Here is a 16,486-nt window from a genome sequence, read left to right on the forward strand (position 1 = left end):
GCTCAGACATCAGCAACAGGACGGGGAGGGCGTGCTGGAGGGTGCGCAGCTCCCGGTTCTGATACAAAGATCAAGCGATGGCCACGTCTGCAGGGAAGGAGAAGTTACACAACGACACAACAGGGTATCCCATACCGTGTGACCTCATGCCCAGTGTAGAAACTGGGGGGACTGGTGGCAGGGCATCGCTGCTCGAGGACTAGCTGGGTGTCGATCGGCACGTGGTGAGCAATTGCACTGCGCTTCGTTTGTACATTCCAATCCTTTTATTATTGCTGTTGTCATTTTATTAGTCTTACCATTATCATTATTAATCTCTTCCTTTCTGTTCTATTAAACCGTTCTTATCTCAACCCACGAGTTTTACTTCTTTTTCCCGATTTTCTCCCCCATCCCACTGGGTGGCTGATGAGCGGCTGATGGTGCTTAGTTGCTGGCTGGGGTTAAACCACGACACCAGCGTTGGTTCATTCAGCCGACGGGTCCAGTCCCGGTGGGTTTGCACTCCCAGGGCTTCAGTTTCTGTCCTTTTATCATCCTTGCCCCTCCTTCGGGCCGGCACCCAAACTTGTCAGGTTAATGAGCCGTTTGTGAGCCTTTGGGCTTGGGGGTCGTCCTCCCGGCATCTTCCTCAAACTCCCATCCAATTCTTGGTCCCTTGTGCCCCACCTGGACCCCTGCAACCAACCCAGGTCCTCGCCCTCAGCCCAGATCCCTGCCCCGACCGTGGATCCTTTGCCCCGAGCTTGGACCCTCACACTCTGCCCCAACATCCCTGCACCGTTCCCAGCATCTTCCCAAAGCCCGGACCCTCGCTCTGGACTGTTTGCAGGAGTCTGGACCCTTTGCAAGGAGCCCGGACCCCTGCACGGTGCCCAAATCCCCGGGTCTTGCCCCAAACCCAGGCTCGGTGCGTCCTCTGCAAGGGCTGTACGTTGGCTGAGAGACGTCTGGGCTGGGTGGGAAGGGTCGAAACTCAGGACAAGGGTCCGGGTTGAGTGAAGGGGACGACAACAGGTTGGGAGTTTGGGAAAGATTTCAGGATTTAGGGACGCAGCACAGGGATGTTGGTGCTCAATGCCGGGGTTGGTGCCACCACCATAATTATCATCTTCTTTCCTGCAGTAGTAGGTGGCCGTGTCGTCGTCCCTGAGGCTGTTCATCTGCAGCGTGACCGTGCTCTGGGAGTTGTCCCTCGAGATGGTGAAGCGTCCTTTGACCGACGGCGCGTATTCTGTGCTACCACCGTCGTTGTCAATACTCACGACATATTCGAGCCCCTTCCCGGGCGCCTGTCGCACCCAGTTCATGGCAGAGCTGCTGAAGGTGAAGCCGGAGCCCTTGCACAACACAACCTGGGAGAAGAATTTAAGGTTCAGCGCAGGGGATTTTGGCAGCGTACAGGGTTTTCTGGGGTCCCTGGTATGGAGCAGGCAGGGAGCAGGGATGGGGTCTGGGTGCAGAAGACGGGAGCCGGGCAGGGTTTTTGGGGTCCGGGCCGGGGTTTGGAGACAGTGCCAAGAACTGGGTGCCCTGCAGGGTCTGTGCTTGGTGCAGGGGTTTCAGGAAGCTTCTGGGACGTTGGGATGCAGGGCAGGGATGCTCAGGCTCGGGGCAGAGGCTTTCCTCCCGATGTGGGGATGGACGCTGGAAGACTTTCCCTTGGCTGGCGGGGCGTACCGCGTGTCACTGCCACCGCTCCAAATACCCGCGACCCACTGGAACCCCTTCCCGGGGACCTGTCGCATCCACACCATGTTGGTGCTGCTGAAGGTGAAGCCGGAGCCCTTGCAGAGGAGGCGCAGGGACCCCCCGGGTGTCTGGAGACCACCTCCGGACTCCACCAGTTGCACGGCCGCCCGCAGCCCTGGGGAGTCAGAAAGGACAGAATTGAGTTGTCCAGGTGCTGGAGTTGCCCACCCACCCAAAATCTGCATGCCGGAGGTTGGATGATCCTACCTGGAAGGGCTGCGAGGAAGAAGAGGAGGAGGAAGGTGGAGGGGGGGCTGCTCTGGGGTGGGTCCTGCTGGGGGTTCCTCTCTGCCCTGGTTGTCTCGAGTTGCTCAGGGTGATGGTGACACCAAAGGAGGGTGCAAGTGGCCCTGACCATCCCTGCCTGGCCCCCAGCCCTGTCTCCAGACCCCTGCACCCAACCCGGACCCTTGTCCTGAGCCTCGACCCTTCCCACCCAGCCCAGACCTCTTGCACCCAACCCGCGTCCTTTGCGGCGAGCCCGGGTGTTTGGGCTCCATGGGCGGCCGTGCAACTGGTGGAGTCCGGAGGTGGTCTCCAGACACCCGGGGGGTCCCTGCGCCTCCTCTGCAAGGGCTCCGGCTTCACCTTCGGCAGCTACGACATGCAGTGGGTGCGACAGGCGCCCGGCAAGGGGCTCGAATGGGTCGCGACTATTTACAGCGGTGGTAGCACCTACTACGCGCCGTCGGTCCAAGGACGCTTCACCATCTCGAGGGACAACTCCCAGAGCACGGTCACGCTGCAGATGAACAGCCTCAGGGCCGACGACACGGCCACCTACTACTGCGCGAAAGAAGATGATGATGGTGGTGATGGTGGCACCAACCCTGGCACCGACCCCCAACACCCCTGCACTGTCTCCCCAAACCTTGGCCTCTTCCACAAACTCCTTCCTTATTCTTGGACTCTTGCGACCAACCTGCTCCCCTGCACCCAACCCGGACCCTTGTCCTGAGTGTTGACCCTTCCCACCCAGCCCAGACGTCTCTCACCCAACGTACAGCCCTTGCAGAGGACGCTCCAAGCCTGGGTTTGGGGCTAGACCCAGTGTTTTGGGCAAAGTGCAGGGGTCCGGGCTCCTTGCAAAGGGTCCAGACTCCTGCAAAGGGTCCAGGGTGAGGGTCCGGGCTTCAGGAAGATGCTGGGAACGGTGCAGGGACATTGGGGCAGAGTGTGAGGGTTCAAGCACGGATCAAAGGATCCACGGTCGGGGCAGGGATCCGGGCTGAGGGCGAGGACCTGGGTTGGGTTCAGGGGTCCAGGTGGGGCACAAGGGACCAAGAACTGGATGGGAGTTTGAGGAAGATGCCGGGATTTCAGGACACAGCGCTGGGATGTTGGGGCTTGGTGCCGGAGTCGGTAGCACCACCATAAGCATTTTTCGCGCAGTAGTAGGTGGCCGTGTCGTCGGCCCTGAGGCTGTTCATCTGCAGCGTGACCGTGCTCTGGGAGTTGTCCCTCGAGATGGTGAAGCGTCCCTTGACCGACGGCACGTATTCTGTGCCACTACCATCGTCGTAAATACTCGCGACATATTCGAGACCCTTCCCAGGCGCCTGTCGCGCCCAGACCATGGTGTAGCTGCTGAAGTCGAAGCCAGAGCCCTTGCAGAGGAGGCAGAGGGTAAGAATTTGTGCCAAAAGCCAAGGATTTGGGTCAAGAAAGGGTCTTGTGCTTGGCGCAGAGGTCCAGTTTTGCAAGAAGACCTGGGTCTTGGTGCAAGGATTTCAGGAATGTGCTGGGATTTGGGGACAGCGTGCTGGGGTCGGTACCATCATCATCATTACGAGCAAGACGAGCAGGTGGAGAATTTAGGAGAGACGCTGTGCCTGGGGAAAAGGGAGGGGTGGGTGAAAGGTGTTTTAGGATTAGGTTCTGCTTCTCATTGCCCTATTCTGCTCGATTAATGATAAATTAAGTTAATCTTCCCCCACTCGAGACTGTTTTGCCCGTGAATGTAATTAGTAGTTAGTGAGGAATCCGTCCCCGTCCTCATCTCCACCCACGAGCCTTTTGTTAGATTTTTCTCTTCCCTGTCCAGGCTGAGGGGGGAACGATAGAGCAGCTTTGGTGGGCACTTGGCCTCCAACCAGGGTCAACCCATCGCAACCACGCTGACCAATTCGAGTCCCCGTGGAGAGAGAGGACCCCCCAGCAGGACCCACCCCAGAGCAGCCCCCCCATCCACCTTCATCCTGATCATCTTCCTCGCAGCCCTCCCAGGTAGGACCCTGCAACCCCAGGCACGCAGATTTTGGGTGGGTGGGCAACTCTGGGACCCAGTGACTCCATCCCGTCCTTTCTCTCTCCGCAGGGCTGCGGGCGGCCGTGCAACTGGTGGGGTCCGGAGGTGGTCTCCAGACACCCGGGGGGTCCCTGCGCCTCCTCTGCAAGGGCTCCGGCTTCACCTTCAGCAGCTTCAGCATGGGATGGATGCGACAAGCGCCCGGGAAGGGGCGCGAGTACGTCGCGAGTATTAACAGCGGTGTTACACAAACTACGCGCCGTCAGTCAAGGGACGCTTCACCATCTCGAAGGACAACTCCCAGAGCACGCTCACGCTGCAGATGAACAGCCTCAGGGCCGATGACACGGCCACCTACTACTGCACGAGAGAAGGTTATGGTGGTGCCAGTGATGCTCACACCGAGTCCCAGCATTCCTGCTCTGTGTCCCCAAATCCCACCAACTTTCCAAAGACCATCCACTCAGCCCGGATCCTTGCACCAAAACCAAATCCTTTCCCTGAGCCTGGACCTTTTGCTCCCAGCCCGGACCCTTACGCCAAACACAGACCCAACACCAAACCCAGGTCCTTGTCCTGAACCTGGACTTTTTCCATCAAGCCCAGACCCTTGCACCAAACCCAGACCCTCACATCCCACCTGCAGCCTTGCAGTGAGCCCAAATCCTTCACGGTGCCCAAATCCCCGGCTCTTGACCCAAATCTGGGCCCTGCGCCTCCTCTGCAAGGGCTCCGGCTTCACCTTCAGCAGCTTCGGCATGTACTGGGTGCGACAGGCGCCTGGGAAGGGGCTCGAGCGGGTCGCGAGTATTACCAGCGGTGGCAGCACCTCCTACGCGCCGTCGGTCAAGGGACGCTTCACCATCTCGAGGGACAACTCCCAGAGCACGGTCACGCTGCAGATGAACAGCCTCAGGGCCGACGACACGGCCACCTACTACTGCGCGAAAGGTGCTAGTGGTGGTGGTGGCACCAATGCTGGCACCGAACCCCAACATCCCTACTCTGCGTTCGCAAACCTTGGCATCTTCCTCAAACTCCTGCCTTATTTCTCGATTCTTGCAGCCTACCTGCTCCCTTGTACCCCACCTGGACCCGTTGATGGTACCGACCCCAGCACGCTGTCCCCAAATCCCAGCACGTTCCTGAAATCCTTGCACAATTGAGGTTTGGGGCAAAAACGGTTGAGGTTTGGGGCAAACGGTTGAGGTTTGGGGCAAAAAGATTGCAGTTTGGGTGAAACGGTTGAGATTTAGGTGAAACGGTTGAGGTTTGGGGCCAAAACAGTCGAGGTTTGTGGCAAACAGTCAAAGTTTGGCACAAAAACGGTTGAGGTTTGGGGCAAAGGGTTGAGGTTTGGGGCAAATGGTAGAGCTTCGGGGCAAAAAAGATTGCAGTTTGGGTAAAACAGTTGAGGTTTGGGGCCAAAATGGTTGAGGTTTGGGGCCAAAATGGTTGAGGTTTGATGCAAACAGTCAAAGTTTGGTGCAAATGATTCAGGTTTGGAGCCAACGGTTGAGGTTCGTGGCAAACAGTCAAAGTTTGAGGCAAACACAGTTGAGCTTTGGGGTAAACATGGTTGAGATTTAGGGCAAAAAAGTCTGCAGTTTGGGGCAAATGGTTGAGGTTTGGGGCAAAAAAAGTTGAGCTTTGGGGCAAAAACGGTTGAGGTTTGGAGCAAAAACGGTCGAGGTTTGGGGCAAACGTGGTCGAGGTTTGGGGCAAAAATGATCGAGGTTTGGGGCAAACATGGTTGAGGTTTGGGGCAAAAACAGTTGAGCTTTGGGGCCAAATCGGTCGAGGTTTGATGCAAAGGGTTGAGGTTCGTGGCAAAGTCAAAGATTGGGGCAAGTGGTTGAGGTTTGGGGCAAGTGGTTGAGGTTTGGGGCAAATGGTAGAGATTTGGGGCAAATGGTAGAGGTTTGGGGCAAACATGGTTGAGGTTTGGGGCAAACAGTTGAGGTTTGTGGCAAACAGTCAAAGTTTGGTGCAAAACGGTTGAGGTTTGGGGCCAAAACGGTCGAGGTTTGGGGCAAAAATGGTTGAGGTTTGAGGCAAACATGGTTGAGGTTTGGGGCAAGCGATTGAAGTTTGGGGCCAAAATGTTTGAGGTTTGATGGAAATGGTTGAGGTTCGTGGCAAACGGTCTAAATTTGGTGCAAACAATTCAGCTTTGGGGCAAAAATGGTTGAGCTCTGGGGCAAAAATGGTTGAGCTCTGGGGCAAAGCTTGAGCTTTGGGGCAAATGGTAGAGGTTTGGGGCAAACAAGGTTGAGATTTGGGGCAAAGAAGACTGCAGTTTGGGTGAAAGAGTTGAGGTTTGTGGCAAATGGTTGAGGTGTGGGACAAACGGCCGAGGCTCGGGGCAAGGATCTGGAGTGGCTGCAGGGGTCTTGGAGTGGGGTGATGGTTTTGGGAGGATTTGGGGACACAGTGCAGGGGTGTTGGGGCTGGGTGCCAGGGTTAGTGCCACCACCATAATAATCACCTCCTTTCCCGCAGTAGTAGGTGGCCGTGTTGTCGGCCCTGAGGCTGTTCATCTGCAGCATGAGCGTGCTCTGGGAGTCGTCCCTTGAGATGGTGAAGCGTCCCTTGAATGACGGCGCGTACCAGGTGTAACCACCACCGCTGCTAATACCCGCGACCCACTCCAGCCCCTTCCCAGGTGCCTGTCGCACCCACTGCATCCAGAAGCTGCTGAAGTCATAGCCGGAGCCCTTGCAGAGGAGGCGCAGGGACCCCCCGGGTGTCTGGAGACCACCTCTGGACCCCACCAGTTGCACGGCCGCCCGCAGCCCTGCGGAGAGAGAAAGGACGGGATGGAGACGCCCGGGTCCCTGAGTCGCCCACCTACCCAAAATCTGTCTGCCTGGCATTAGGGGTCCTACCTGGGAGGGCTGCGAGGAAGAGGATGAGGAGGAGGAAGGTGGAGGGGGGCTGCTCTGGGGTGGGTCCTGCTGGGGGGGTCTTCTCTGCCCAGGAGGACTCGAGTTGCTCAGGGTGATGGTTACACCAAAGGAGGGTTCAGGGGGCCCTGACCATCCCTGTTTCCAGCTCCCAGCCCTCTGACCCAATTCTGCACCCCATGAACTGAGCCCAGACCCTTTGCAACCAGCCCAGAACCCCTTCTGGGCTCAGAGCAAGGGGTCCAGGGTTAGGACAGGGGTCTGGGCTCGTTTCAAGGGGTCCAGGATTGGATCAGGGGTCTGGAAACAGGGCAGGGATGGTCAGGGCCCCCTGAACCCACCTTTGGTGTAACCATCATGCCGAGCAACTCCAGTGCCCCTGGGCAGAGAGGACCCCCCAGTAGGATCCACCCCAGAGCAGCCCCCCCTCCACCTTCCTCCTCCTCGTCTTCTTCCTCGCAGCCCTTCCAGGTAGGATCCCCCTAACCCCAAGCACACAGATTTTGTGGTGGGTGGGCGACGTGAACACCCGGGCGACTCCATCCCGTCCTTTCTCTCTCCGCAGGGCTGCGGGCGGCCGTGCAACTGGTGGGGTCCGGAGGTGGTCTCCAGACACCCGGGGGGTCCCTGCGCCTCCTCTGCAAGGCCTCCGGCTTCACCTTCAGCAGCTATGCCATGTACTGGGTGCGACAGGCACCTGGGAAGGGGTTCGAGTGGGTCGCAATTATTAGCAGCGATGGTAGTAGCACCTGGTACGCGCCGTCGGTCAAGGGACGCTTCACCATCTCGAGGGACAACTCCCAGAGCACGGTCACGCTGCAGATGAACAGCCTCAGGGCCGACGACACGGCCACCTACTACTGCGCGAAAGCTGCTGGCAGTGACACTGGTGCTCACGCCGAGCCCCAGCATCCCTGCTCTGTGTCCTCAGATCCCACCAACTTTCCAAATACCATCCACTCAGCCCGGATCCTTGCACCAAAACCAAATCCTTTCCATGAGCCTGGACCATTTGCTCCCAGCCTGGAGCCTTACACCAAACACAGACCCAACACCAAACCCAGGTCCTTGTCCTGAACCTGGATCATTTGTATCAAGCTGTATCGGTCTGACAAATTCAATGTCTCAAACATCCGCTAAAGAACTTTGCTGGAGAAAACGGCCTCTGTAAAAGTGCTGAAGTTTTGTGAACAGGACAATGTGGCCAGAGGACAGGGCCCCACGGAGGGTGGGAACGTGCTTCTCCAAAGCCCCAATTCCTTACCTTAAGTGACCAGGTGAAGGAACACAATTTATGCCTTCCTGGAGGAAGAAGACCCCACGGAAGTTGGGACTGTGCTTCTATCTTCAGCGGCCATGCCAGCAGGAAAAGAAACGCAACTCCACAATGAACCCCCCTCCCCCAAAGCTCACCGACCAATTCCAGAGAACCCCGGGAATGGGAACTGCGCATGTCGAGGTCATCAACCAACCCACGATAAAAGAAGAGAGAACGAGTCCTCAGTGCGCGCCCTCCGGAACCAGATCTCTGCACTGGCTGGACCAACGCTGGACCCAGGACTGGTGAAACCCTTCTCTTCTCTGTTTCTTTCTTTCTTTCTTTTTTTCTTTCTTTCTCTGTTTCGTCTTTCTTTCTTTCTTTTTTCCTTTGTTTGTTTGTTTGTTTCTTTCTTTCTTTTCTCTCATTGTCTCTCTCCCTCTTTTTCTTCTCTCTTTTCCACAGTCCCTACACCTCATCCTTTTAAACAGAAACCGTTGACCAAGTCTGAGACTAGGAGTGGATCCAGCCACCCCTGGGTCCTCTTTGAGAAGGAGTCCAGAAAGCAAGGGGGTCTGCTCTGACCCTCATGACTCAACGGGAGGGCTCTCCTTCTCATACGTTCCATGTTTCTTCTTCCATTTCTTTTTCTACACCTCCCCCCTCTTCTCAAACAGTGGCTTAACGACATGTTGCAACGTTCATATTGATAAGTCCACTTGTACTTGGGCAAGGTTAGCTAGCTTGAATAAATGTTGATTATTGTTTGCATTCCCCTGGTGCTGGTTCACCTTAATTCTGACAAAGGAAATCCACGAACCTGAGTCACTCCAACTTTGGGACACGACACAAGCCCAGACCCTTGCACCAAACCCAGACCCTCACATCCCGCCTGCAGCCTTGCAGTGAGCCCAAATCCTTCACGGTGCCCAAATCCCCGGCTCTTAACCCAAATCTGGGCCCTCTGCCTCCTCTGCAAGGGCTCCGGCTTCACCTTCAGCAGCTTCGGCATGGGATGGATGCGACAGGCGCCCGGGAAGGGTCTCCAGTTCGTCGCGAGTATTAGGGACAGTGGTAGTAGCACCTACTACGCGCTGTCGGTCCAAGGACGCTTCACCATCTCGAGGGACAACTCCCAGAGCACGCTCACGCTGCAGATGAACAGCCTCAGGGCTGACGACACGGCCACCTACTACTGCGCGAAAGAAGATGGTGATGGTGATGGTGGCATCAACCCTGGTACCAACCCCCAACACCCCTGCACTGTCTCCCCAAACCTTGGCCTCTTCCACAAACTCCTGCCTTATTCCTGGGTTCTTGCAACCAACCTGCTCCCCGGCACCCAACCCGGACCCTTGTCCTGAGTTTTGACCCTTCCCACCCAGCCCAGACGTCTCTCACCCAACGTACATCCCTTGCAGAGGACGCACCGAGCCTGAGTTTGGGGTAAGACCCGGGGATTTGGGCACCGTGCAGGGGTCCGGGCTCCTTCCAAAAGGTCCAGACTCGTGCAAACAGTCCAGGGTGAGGTCTGGGCTTTGGGAAGATGCTGGGAATGGTGCAGAGACGATGGGGCAGGGTGTGAGGGTCCAGGCTCGGGGCAAAGGATCCACGGTCAGGGCAGGGATCTGGGCTGAGGGCAAGGACCTGGGTTGGGTGCAGGGGTCCAGGTGGGGCACAAAGGACCAAGAACTGGATGGGAGTTTGAGGATGACGCCGAGATTTTGGGACACAGTACAGGGATGTTACGGATCAGTGCCAGCGCCAGTGCCACCATAAGCATTACCATCAACAGATTTCCCGCAGTAGTAGGTGGCCGTGTCGTCGGCCCTGAGGCTGTTCATCTGCAGCGTGAGCGTGCTCTGGGAGTTGTCCCTCGAGATGGTGAAGCGTCCCTTGACCGACAGCGCGTAGGAGGTGCTGCCACCGCTGTCAATACTCGCGACATATTCGAGACCCTTCCCAGGCGCCTGTCGCACCCAGTACATGCCGAAGCTGCTGAAGGTGAAGCCGGAGCCCTTGCAGAGGAGGCGCAGGGACCCCCCGGGTGTCTGGAGACCACCTCCGGACCCCACCAGTTGCACGGCCGCCCGCAGCCCTGTGGAGAGAGAAAGGACAGGATGGAGACGCCCGGGTCCCTGAGTCGCCCACCCACCCAAAATCTGTCTGCCTGGCATTAGGGGTCCTACCTGGGAGGGCTGCGAGGAAGATGACGAGGAGGAGGAAGGTGGAGGGGGGGCTGCTCTGGGGTGGGTCCTGCTGGGGGGGATCCTCTCAGCTGAAGGAGGACTTGAGTTGCTCAGGGTGATGGTTACACCAAAGGAGGGTTCAGGGGGCCCTGACCATCCCTGTTTCCAGCTCCCAGCCCTCTGACCCAATTCTGCACCCCATGAACTGAGCCCAGACCCTTTGCAACCAGCCCAGAACCCCTTCTGGGCTCAGAGCAAGGGGTCCAGGGTTAGGACAGGGGTCTGGGCTCGTTTCAAGGGGTCCAGGTTTGCGTCAGGGGTCTGGAAACAGGGCTGGGATGGTCAAGGCTCCCTGAACCCACCTTTGGTGTAACCATCACCCTGAGCAACTCGAGTCCTCCTGGGCAGAGAGGACCCCGCCAGCAGGACCCACCCCAGAGCAGCCCCCCATTCCACCTTCCTCCTCCTCATCTTCTTCCCCGCAGCCCTTCCAGGTAGGATCCCCCAAACCCCAAGCACATGGATTTTGGGGTGGTTGGGTGATGCAGGCACCTGGGTGACTCAATCCCGTCCTTTCTCTCTCCGCAGGGCTGCGGGCGGCCGTGCAACTGGTGGGGTCCGGAGGTGGTCTCCAGACACCCGGGGGGTCCCTGCGCCTCCTCTGCAAGGGCTCCGGCTTCACCTTCAGCAGCTACAGCATGTACTGGGTGCGACAGGCGCCTGAGAAGGGGCTTGAGTGGGTCGCAAGTATTAGAAGCGGTGGTGGTAGCACATTTTACGCGCCGTCTGTCGAGAGACGCTTCACCATCTCGATGGACAACTCCCAGAGCACGGTCACGCTGCAGATGAACAACCTCAGGGCCGACGACACGGCCACCTACTACTGCGGGAAAGATGCTGGTGGTGCTAGAAATGCTGGCATCATGACCCAACATCCCTGAGCTGTGTCCCAGCATCTCAGCATCTTCCAAAAACCCTTGCTGTGACCCCAGACTCCAGCTCCAAGACTGGACCCTCACAGTGATCCCAGAGCCTTGTACGGAACCCAGACCCTCACCCTGAGCCCCGACCCCAGCCTCAGCCGTGGATCTTTTGCTCCAAGTCTGGACCTTCAGACCCTGCCCCAAAATCCCTGCACCGTTCCCAGCATCTTCCCAAAGCCTGGACCCTCGCCCTGAGCCTGGACTCTCTGCAGGAGTCTGGATCCTTTGGAAGGAGCCCAGACCCCTGCACGGTGCCCAAATCCCAGGGTTTTGCCCCAAACCCCCGCCCTGCACGTCTTCCACAAGGGCTGTGGGTTGGGTGAGAGACGTCTGGGCTGGGTGGGAAGGGTCAAAACTCAGGACAAGGGTCCGGGTTGGGTGCAAGGGAGCAGGTAGGTCTCAAGAGTCCAAGAATAAGGAAGGGGTTTGTGGAAGAGGCCAAGGATTTGGGGAGACAGTGCAGGGGTGTTGGGGGTCAGTGCCAGGGTTGGAGCCACCAGCACCACCATAACCTTCTTTCGCGCAGTAGTAGGTGGCCGTGTCGTCGGCCCTGAGGCTGTTCATCTGCAGCGTGACCGTGCTCTGGGAGTTGACCCTCGAGATGGTGAACCGTCCTTTGACCGCCGACGTGTAGTATCTGTAACCACCACCAGTGTCAATGCTCGCAACCCACTCGAGCCCCTTCCCAGGCGCCTGTCGCACCCAGAACATGGTGTAGCCACCGAAGGTGAAGCCGGAGCCCTTGCAGAGGAGGCGCAGGGACCCCCCGGGTGTCTGGAGACCACCTCCGGACTCCACCAGTTGCACGGCCGCCCATTGAGCCCAAACACCCGGGCTCGCCGCAAAGGACGCGGGTTGGGTGCAAGAGGTCTGGGCTGGGTGGGAAGGGTCGAGGCTCAGGACAAGGGTCCGGGTTGGGTGCAGGGGTCTGGAGACAGGGCTGGGGGCCAGGCAGGGATGGTCAGGGCCACTTGCACCCTCCTTTCGTGTAACCATCACCCTGAGCAACTCGAGACAACCAGGGCAGAGAGGACGCCCCAGCAGGAGCCACCCCAGAGCAGCCCCCCCTCCACCTTCCTCCTCCTCATCCTCTTCCTCGCAGCCCATCCAGGTAGGATCCCCCAACCTCCATCATGCAGATTTTGGGTGGGTGGGCGACTCCAGGACCTCGTCAATTCAATCCCGTCCTTTCTCTCTCCGCAGGGCTGCGGGCGGCCGTGCAACTGGTGGGGTCCGGAGGTGGTCTCCAGACACCTGGGGGGTCCCTGCGCCTCCTCTGCAAGGGCTCCGGCTTCACCCTCAGCAGCTACAGCATGGAGTGGGTGCGACAGGCGCCCGGCAAGGGGCTTGAGTTCGTCGCGGGTATTACCAACGATGGTAGTTACACAGAATACGCGCCGTCGGTCAAGGGACGCTTCACCATCTCGAGGGACAACTCCCAGAGCACGGTCACGCTGCAGATGAACAGCCTCAGGGCCGACGACACGGCCACCTACTACTGCGCGAGAGATGCTGGCAGTGACACTGATGCTCATGCCAAGCCCCAGCATCCCTGCTCTGTGTCCCCAGATCCCACCAACTTTCCAAAGACCATCCACTTTAGCACAGACCCTTGCACCAAAACCGAATCCTTTCCCTGAGCCTGGACCTTTTGCTCCCAACATGGACCCTTAACACCAAACACAGACCCAACACCAAACCCAGGTCCTCACCTTCAGCCTGGAACGTTTCCATCAAGCCCAGACCCTTGCACCAAACCCAGACCCTCACATCCCGCCTGCAGCCTTGCAGCGAGCCCAAATCCTTCACGGTGCCCAAATCCCCGGCTCTTGACCCAAATCTGGGCCCTGCACCTCCTCTGCAAGGGCTCCAGCTTCACCTTCAGCAGCTTCGGCATGGGATGGATGTGACAGGCGCCTGGGAAGGGGCTCGAGTACGTTGCAAATATTCACAGCGGTGGTAGTAGCACCTACTACGCACCAGCGGTCAAAGGACGCTGTCCCGATCCAATGTCGGGGAAGGGTCTGATATGATCCCAGGAGTGACATTAGGACACAAACGAGGTCAAATGCCTCATTCCTGGACTCTTGCGACCAAACCTACCTGCTGCCTTGCACCCAACCCAGACCCTTGTCTTGAGCCTCGACCCTTCCCACCCAGCCCAGACCTCTTGCACCCAACCCGCGTCCTTTGCGGCGAGCCCGGGTGTTTGGGCTCAATGGGCGGCCGTGCAACTGGTGGGGTCCGGAGGTGGTCTACAGACACCCGGGGGGTCCCTGCGCCTCCTCTGCAAGGGCTCCGGCTTCACCTTCAGCAGCTACCCCATGTACTGGGTGCGACAGGCACTTGGGAAGGGGCTCGAGTTCGTCACGAGTATTACCAGTGGTGGCAGCACCTACTACGCGCCATCGGTCCAAGGACGCTTCACCCTCTCGAGGGACAACTCCCAGAGCACGCTCACGCTGCAGATGAACAGCCTCAGGGACGACGACACGGCCACCTACTACTGCGGGAAAGCTGATGGTGATGGTGAAGGTGGTACCAACTCCGGCACGGAGCCATAAACATCCCTGCGCTGTGTCCCGAAATCCCGGCATCTTCCTCAAACTCCCATCCAGTTCTTGGTCCCTTGTGCCCCACCTGGACCCCCCCACCCAACCCAGGTCCTCACCCTCAGCCTGGATCCCTGCCCCGACTGTGGATCCTTTGCCCCGTGCTTGGACCCTCACACTCTGCGCCAACATTCCTGCACCGTTCCCAGCATCTTCCCAAAGCCCGGACCCTCGCCCTGGACTGTTTGCAGGAGTCTGGACCCTTTGCAAGGAGCCCAGACCCCTGCACGGTGCCCAAATCCCGGGGTCTTGCCCCAAACCCAGGCTCAGTGCGTCCTCTGCAAGGGCTGTACGTTGGCTGAGAGACGTCTGGGCTGGGTGGGAAGGGTCAAAACTCAGGACAAGGGTCCGGGTTGAGTGAAGGGGACGACAACAGGTTGGGAGTTTGGGGAAGATGTCAGGATTTGGGGACGGGCTCAATGCCAGGGTTGGTGCCACCACCATAATTATCATCTTCTTTCCCGCAGTAGTAGGTGGCCGTGTCGTCGTCCCTGAGGCTGTTCATCTGCAGCGTGACCGTGCTCTGGGAGTTGTCCCTCGAGATGGTGAACTGTCCTTGGACCGATGGCGCGTAGTAGGTGCTACCACCACTGTAAATAGTCGCGACCCATTGGAGCCCCTTGCCGGGCGCCTGTCGCACCCAGTACATGGCGTAGCTGCTGAAGGTGAAGCCGGAGGCCTTGCAGAGGAGGCGCAGGGACCCCCCGGGTGTCTGGAGACCACCTCCGGACTCCACCAGTTGCACGGCCGCCCGCAGCCCTGCGGAGAGAGAAAGGACGGGATGGAGTCACTGGGTCCCAGAGTTGCCCACCCACCCAAAATCTGCGTGCCTGGGGTTGCAGCGTCCTACCTGGGAGGGCTGCGAGGAAGATGATCAGGATGAAGGTGGATGGGGGGGCTGCTCTGGGGTGGGTCCTGCTGGGGGGTCCTCTCTCTCCACGGGGACTCGAATTGGTCAGCGTGGTTGCGATGGGTTGACCCTGGCTGGAGGCCAAGTGCCCACCAAAGCTGCTCTATCGTTCCCCCCTCAGCCTGGACAGGGAAGAGATAATCTAACAAAAGGCTCGTGGGTGGAGATGAGGATGGGGACGGATTCCTCACTAATTACTAATTACATTCACGGGCAAAACAGTCTCGAGTGCGGAAAATTAACTTAATTTATCATTAATCGAGCAGAATAGGGCAATGAGAAGCAGAACCTAATCCTAAAACACCTTTCACCCACCCCTCCCTTTTCCCCAGGCACAGCGTCTCTCCTAAATTCTCCACCTGCTCGTCTTGCTCGTAATGATGATGATGGTACCGACCCCAGCACGCTGTCCCCAAATCCCAGCACATTCCTGAAATCCTTGCACCAAGACCCAGGTCTTCTTGCAAAACTGGACCTCTGCGCCAAGCACAAGACCCTTTCTTGACCCAAATCCTTGGCTTTTGGCACAAATTCTTACCCTCTGCCTCCTCTGCAAGGGCTCTGGCTTTGACTTCAGCAGCTACACCATGGTCTGGGTGCGACAGGCACCTGGGAAGGGTCTCGAATATGTCGCGAGTATTTACGACGATGGTAGTGGCACAGAATACGTGCCGTCGGTCAAGGGACGCTTCACCATCTCGAGGGACAACTCCCAGAGCACGGTCACGCTGCAGATGAACAGCCTCAGGGCCGACGACACGGCCACCTACTACTGCGCGAAAGAAGATGATAATTATGGTGGTGGCACCAACCCTGGCATCAAGCCCCAACATCCCTGTGCTGCATCCTCAAATCCTGAAATCCTTCCCAAACTCCCAACTTGTTTCTCTTCCCCTTCACCCAACCCGGACCCTTGTCCTGAGTTTTGACCCTTCCCACCCAGCCCAGACGTCTCTCACCCAACGTACAGCCCTTGCAGAGGACGCACCGAGCCTGGGTTTGGGGCAAGACCCAGGGATTTGGGCACCGTGCAGGGGTCTGGGCTCCTTGCAAAGGATCCAGACTCCTGCAAACAGTCCAGGGTCAGGGTCCGGGCTTTGGGAAGATGCTGGGAACGGTGCAGGAATGTTGGCGCAGAGTGTGAGGGTCCAAGCACGGGTCAAAGGAAACACGATCGGGGCAGGGATCCGGGCTGAGGGCGAGGACCTGGGTTGGGTGGGGGGGTCCAGGTGGGGCACAAGGGACCAAGAATTGGATGGGAGTTTGAGGAAGATGCCGGGATTTCGGGACACAGCGCTGGGATGTTGGGGCTTGGTGCTGGGGTCACTGTCACCAGCATCATCAGCATTTTTCGCGCAGTAGTAGGTGGCCGTGTCGTCGGCCCTGAGGCTGTTCATCTGCAGCGTGACCGTGCTCTGGGAGTTGTCCCTCGAGATGGTGAAGCGTCCTTTGACCGACGGCGCGTAGTAGGTGCTACCATCGTTGTCAATACTCGCGACATATTCAAGCCCCTTCCCAGGCGCCTGTCAAATCCATCCCATGCTGAAGCTGCTGAAGGTGAAGCCGGAGGCCTTGCAGAGGAGGCGCAGGGACCCCCCCTGGCTGTTTGGGCTCCATGGGCGGCCGTG

The 16,486-nt window shown here is 58.4% G+C and overlaps 1 protein-coding gene and 3 gene segments (V, D, J or C); 2 read left to right on the forward strand and 2 right to left on the reverse strand.

The window, feature by feature from the left end:
- Positions 1-1,970: 1,970 nt before the first annotated feature.
- On the forward strand, positions 1,971-2,710 carry LOC138682623 (uncharacterized). The gene has a single exon (XM_069773894.1). The coding sequence runs from the start codon at positions 2,072-2,074 to the stop codon at positions 2,708-2,710; it is 639 nt and encodes a 212-aa protein (XP_069629995.1). The 5' UTR covers positions 1,971-2,071.
- A 2,825-nt stretch (positions 2,711-5,535) lies between these two features.
- Positions 5,536-7,262, reverse strand: LOC138682624 (immunoglobulin heavy variable 3-23-like). The segment is given in 4 exon segments: positions 5,536-5,562; positions 6,352-6,797; positions 6,889-6,994; positions 7,248-7,262. Coding segments are annotated over 4 exon segments (594 nt in total).
- A 3,111-nt stretch (positions 7,263-10,373) lies between these two features.
- On the forward strand, positions 10,374-11,294 carry LOC138682625 (Ig heavy chain V region 914-like). The segment is given in 2 exon segments: positions 10,374-10,413; positions 10,942-11,294. Coding segments are annotated over 2 exon segments (393 nt in total).
- Positions 11,295-14,345: 3,051 nt separating this feature from the next.
- LOC138682626 (Ig heavy chain V region 914-like) lies at positions 14,346-15,447 on the reverse strand. The segment is given in 3 exon segments: positions 14,346-14,707; positions 14,799-14,932; positions 15,443-15,447. Coding segments are annotated over 3 exon segments (501 nt in total).
- Between the last annotated feature and the right edge of the window lie 1,039 nt (positions 15,448-16,486).

The sequence above is a fragment of the Haliaeetus albicilla genome, chromosome 29, assembly GCF_947461875.1.
Source record: "Haliaeetus albicilla chromosome 29, bHalAlb1.1, whole genome shotgun sequence".
NCBI classification, from domain to species: Eukaryota; Metazoa; Chordata; class Aves; order Accipitriformes; family Accipitridae; genus Haliaeetus; species Haliaeetus albicilla.

Excerpts from the sequence above, each read along its gene's own strand:
- LOC138682623 (XM_069773894.1), top strand. The coding sequence starts at position 2,072 with ATGGTGACACCAAAGGAGGGTGCAAGTGGCCCTGACCATCCCTGCCTG.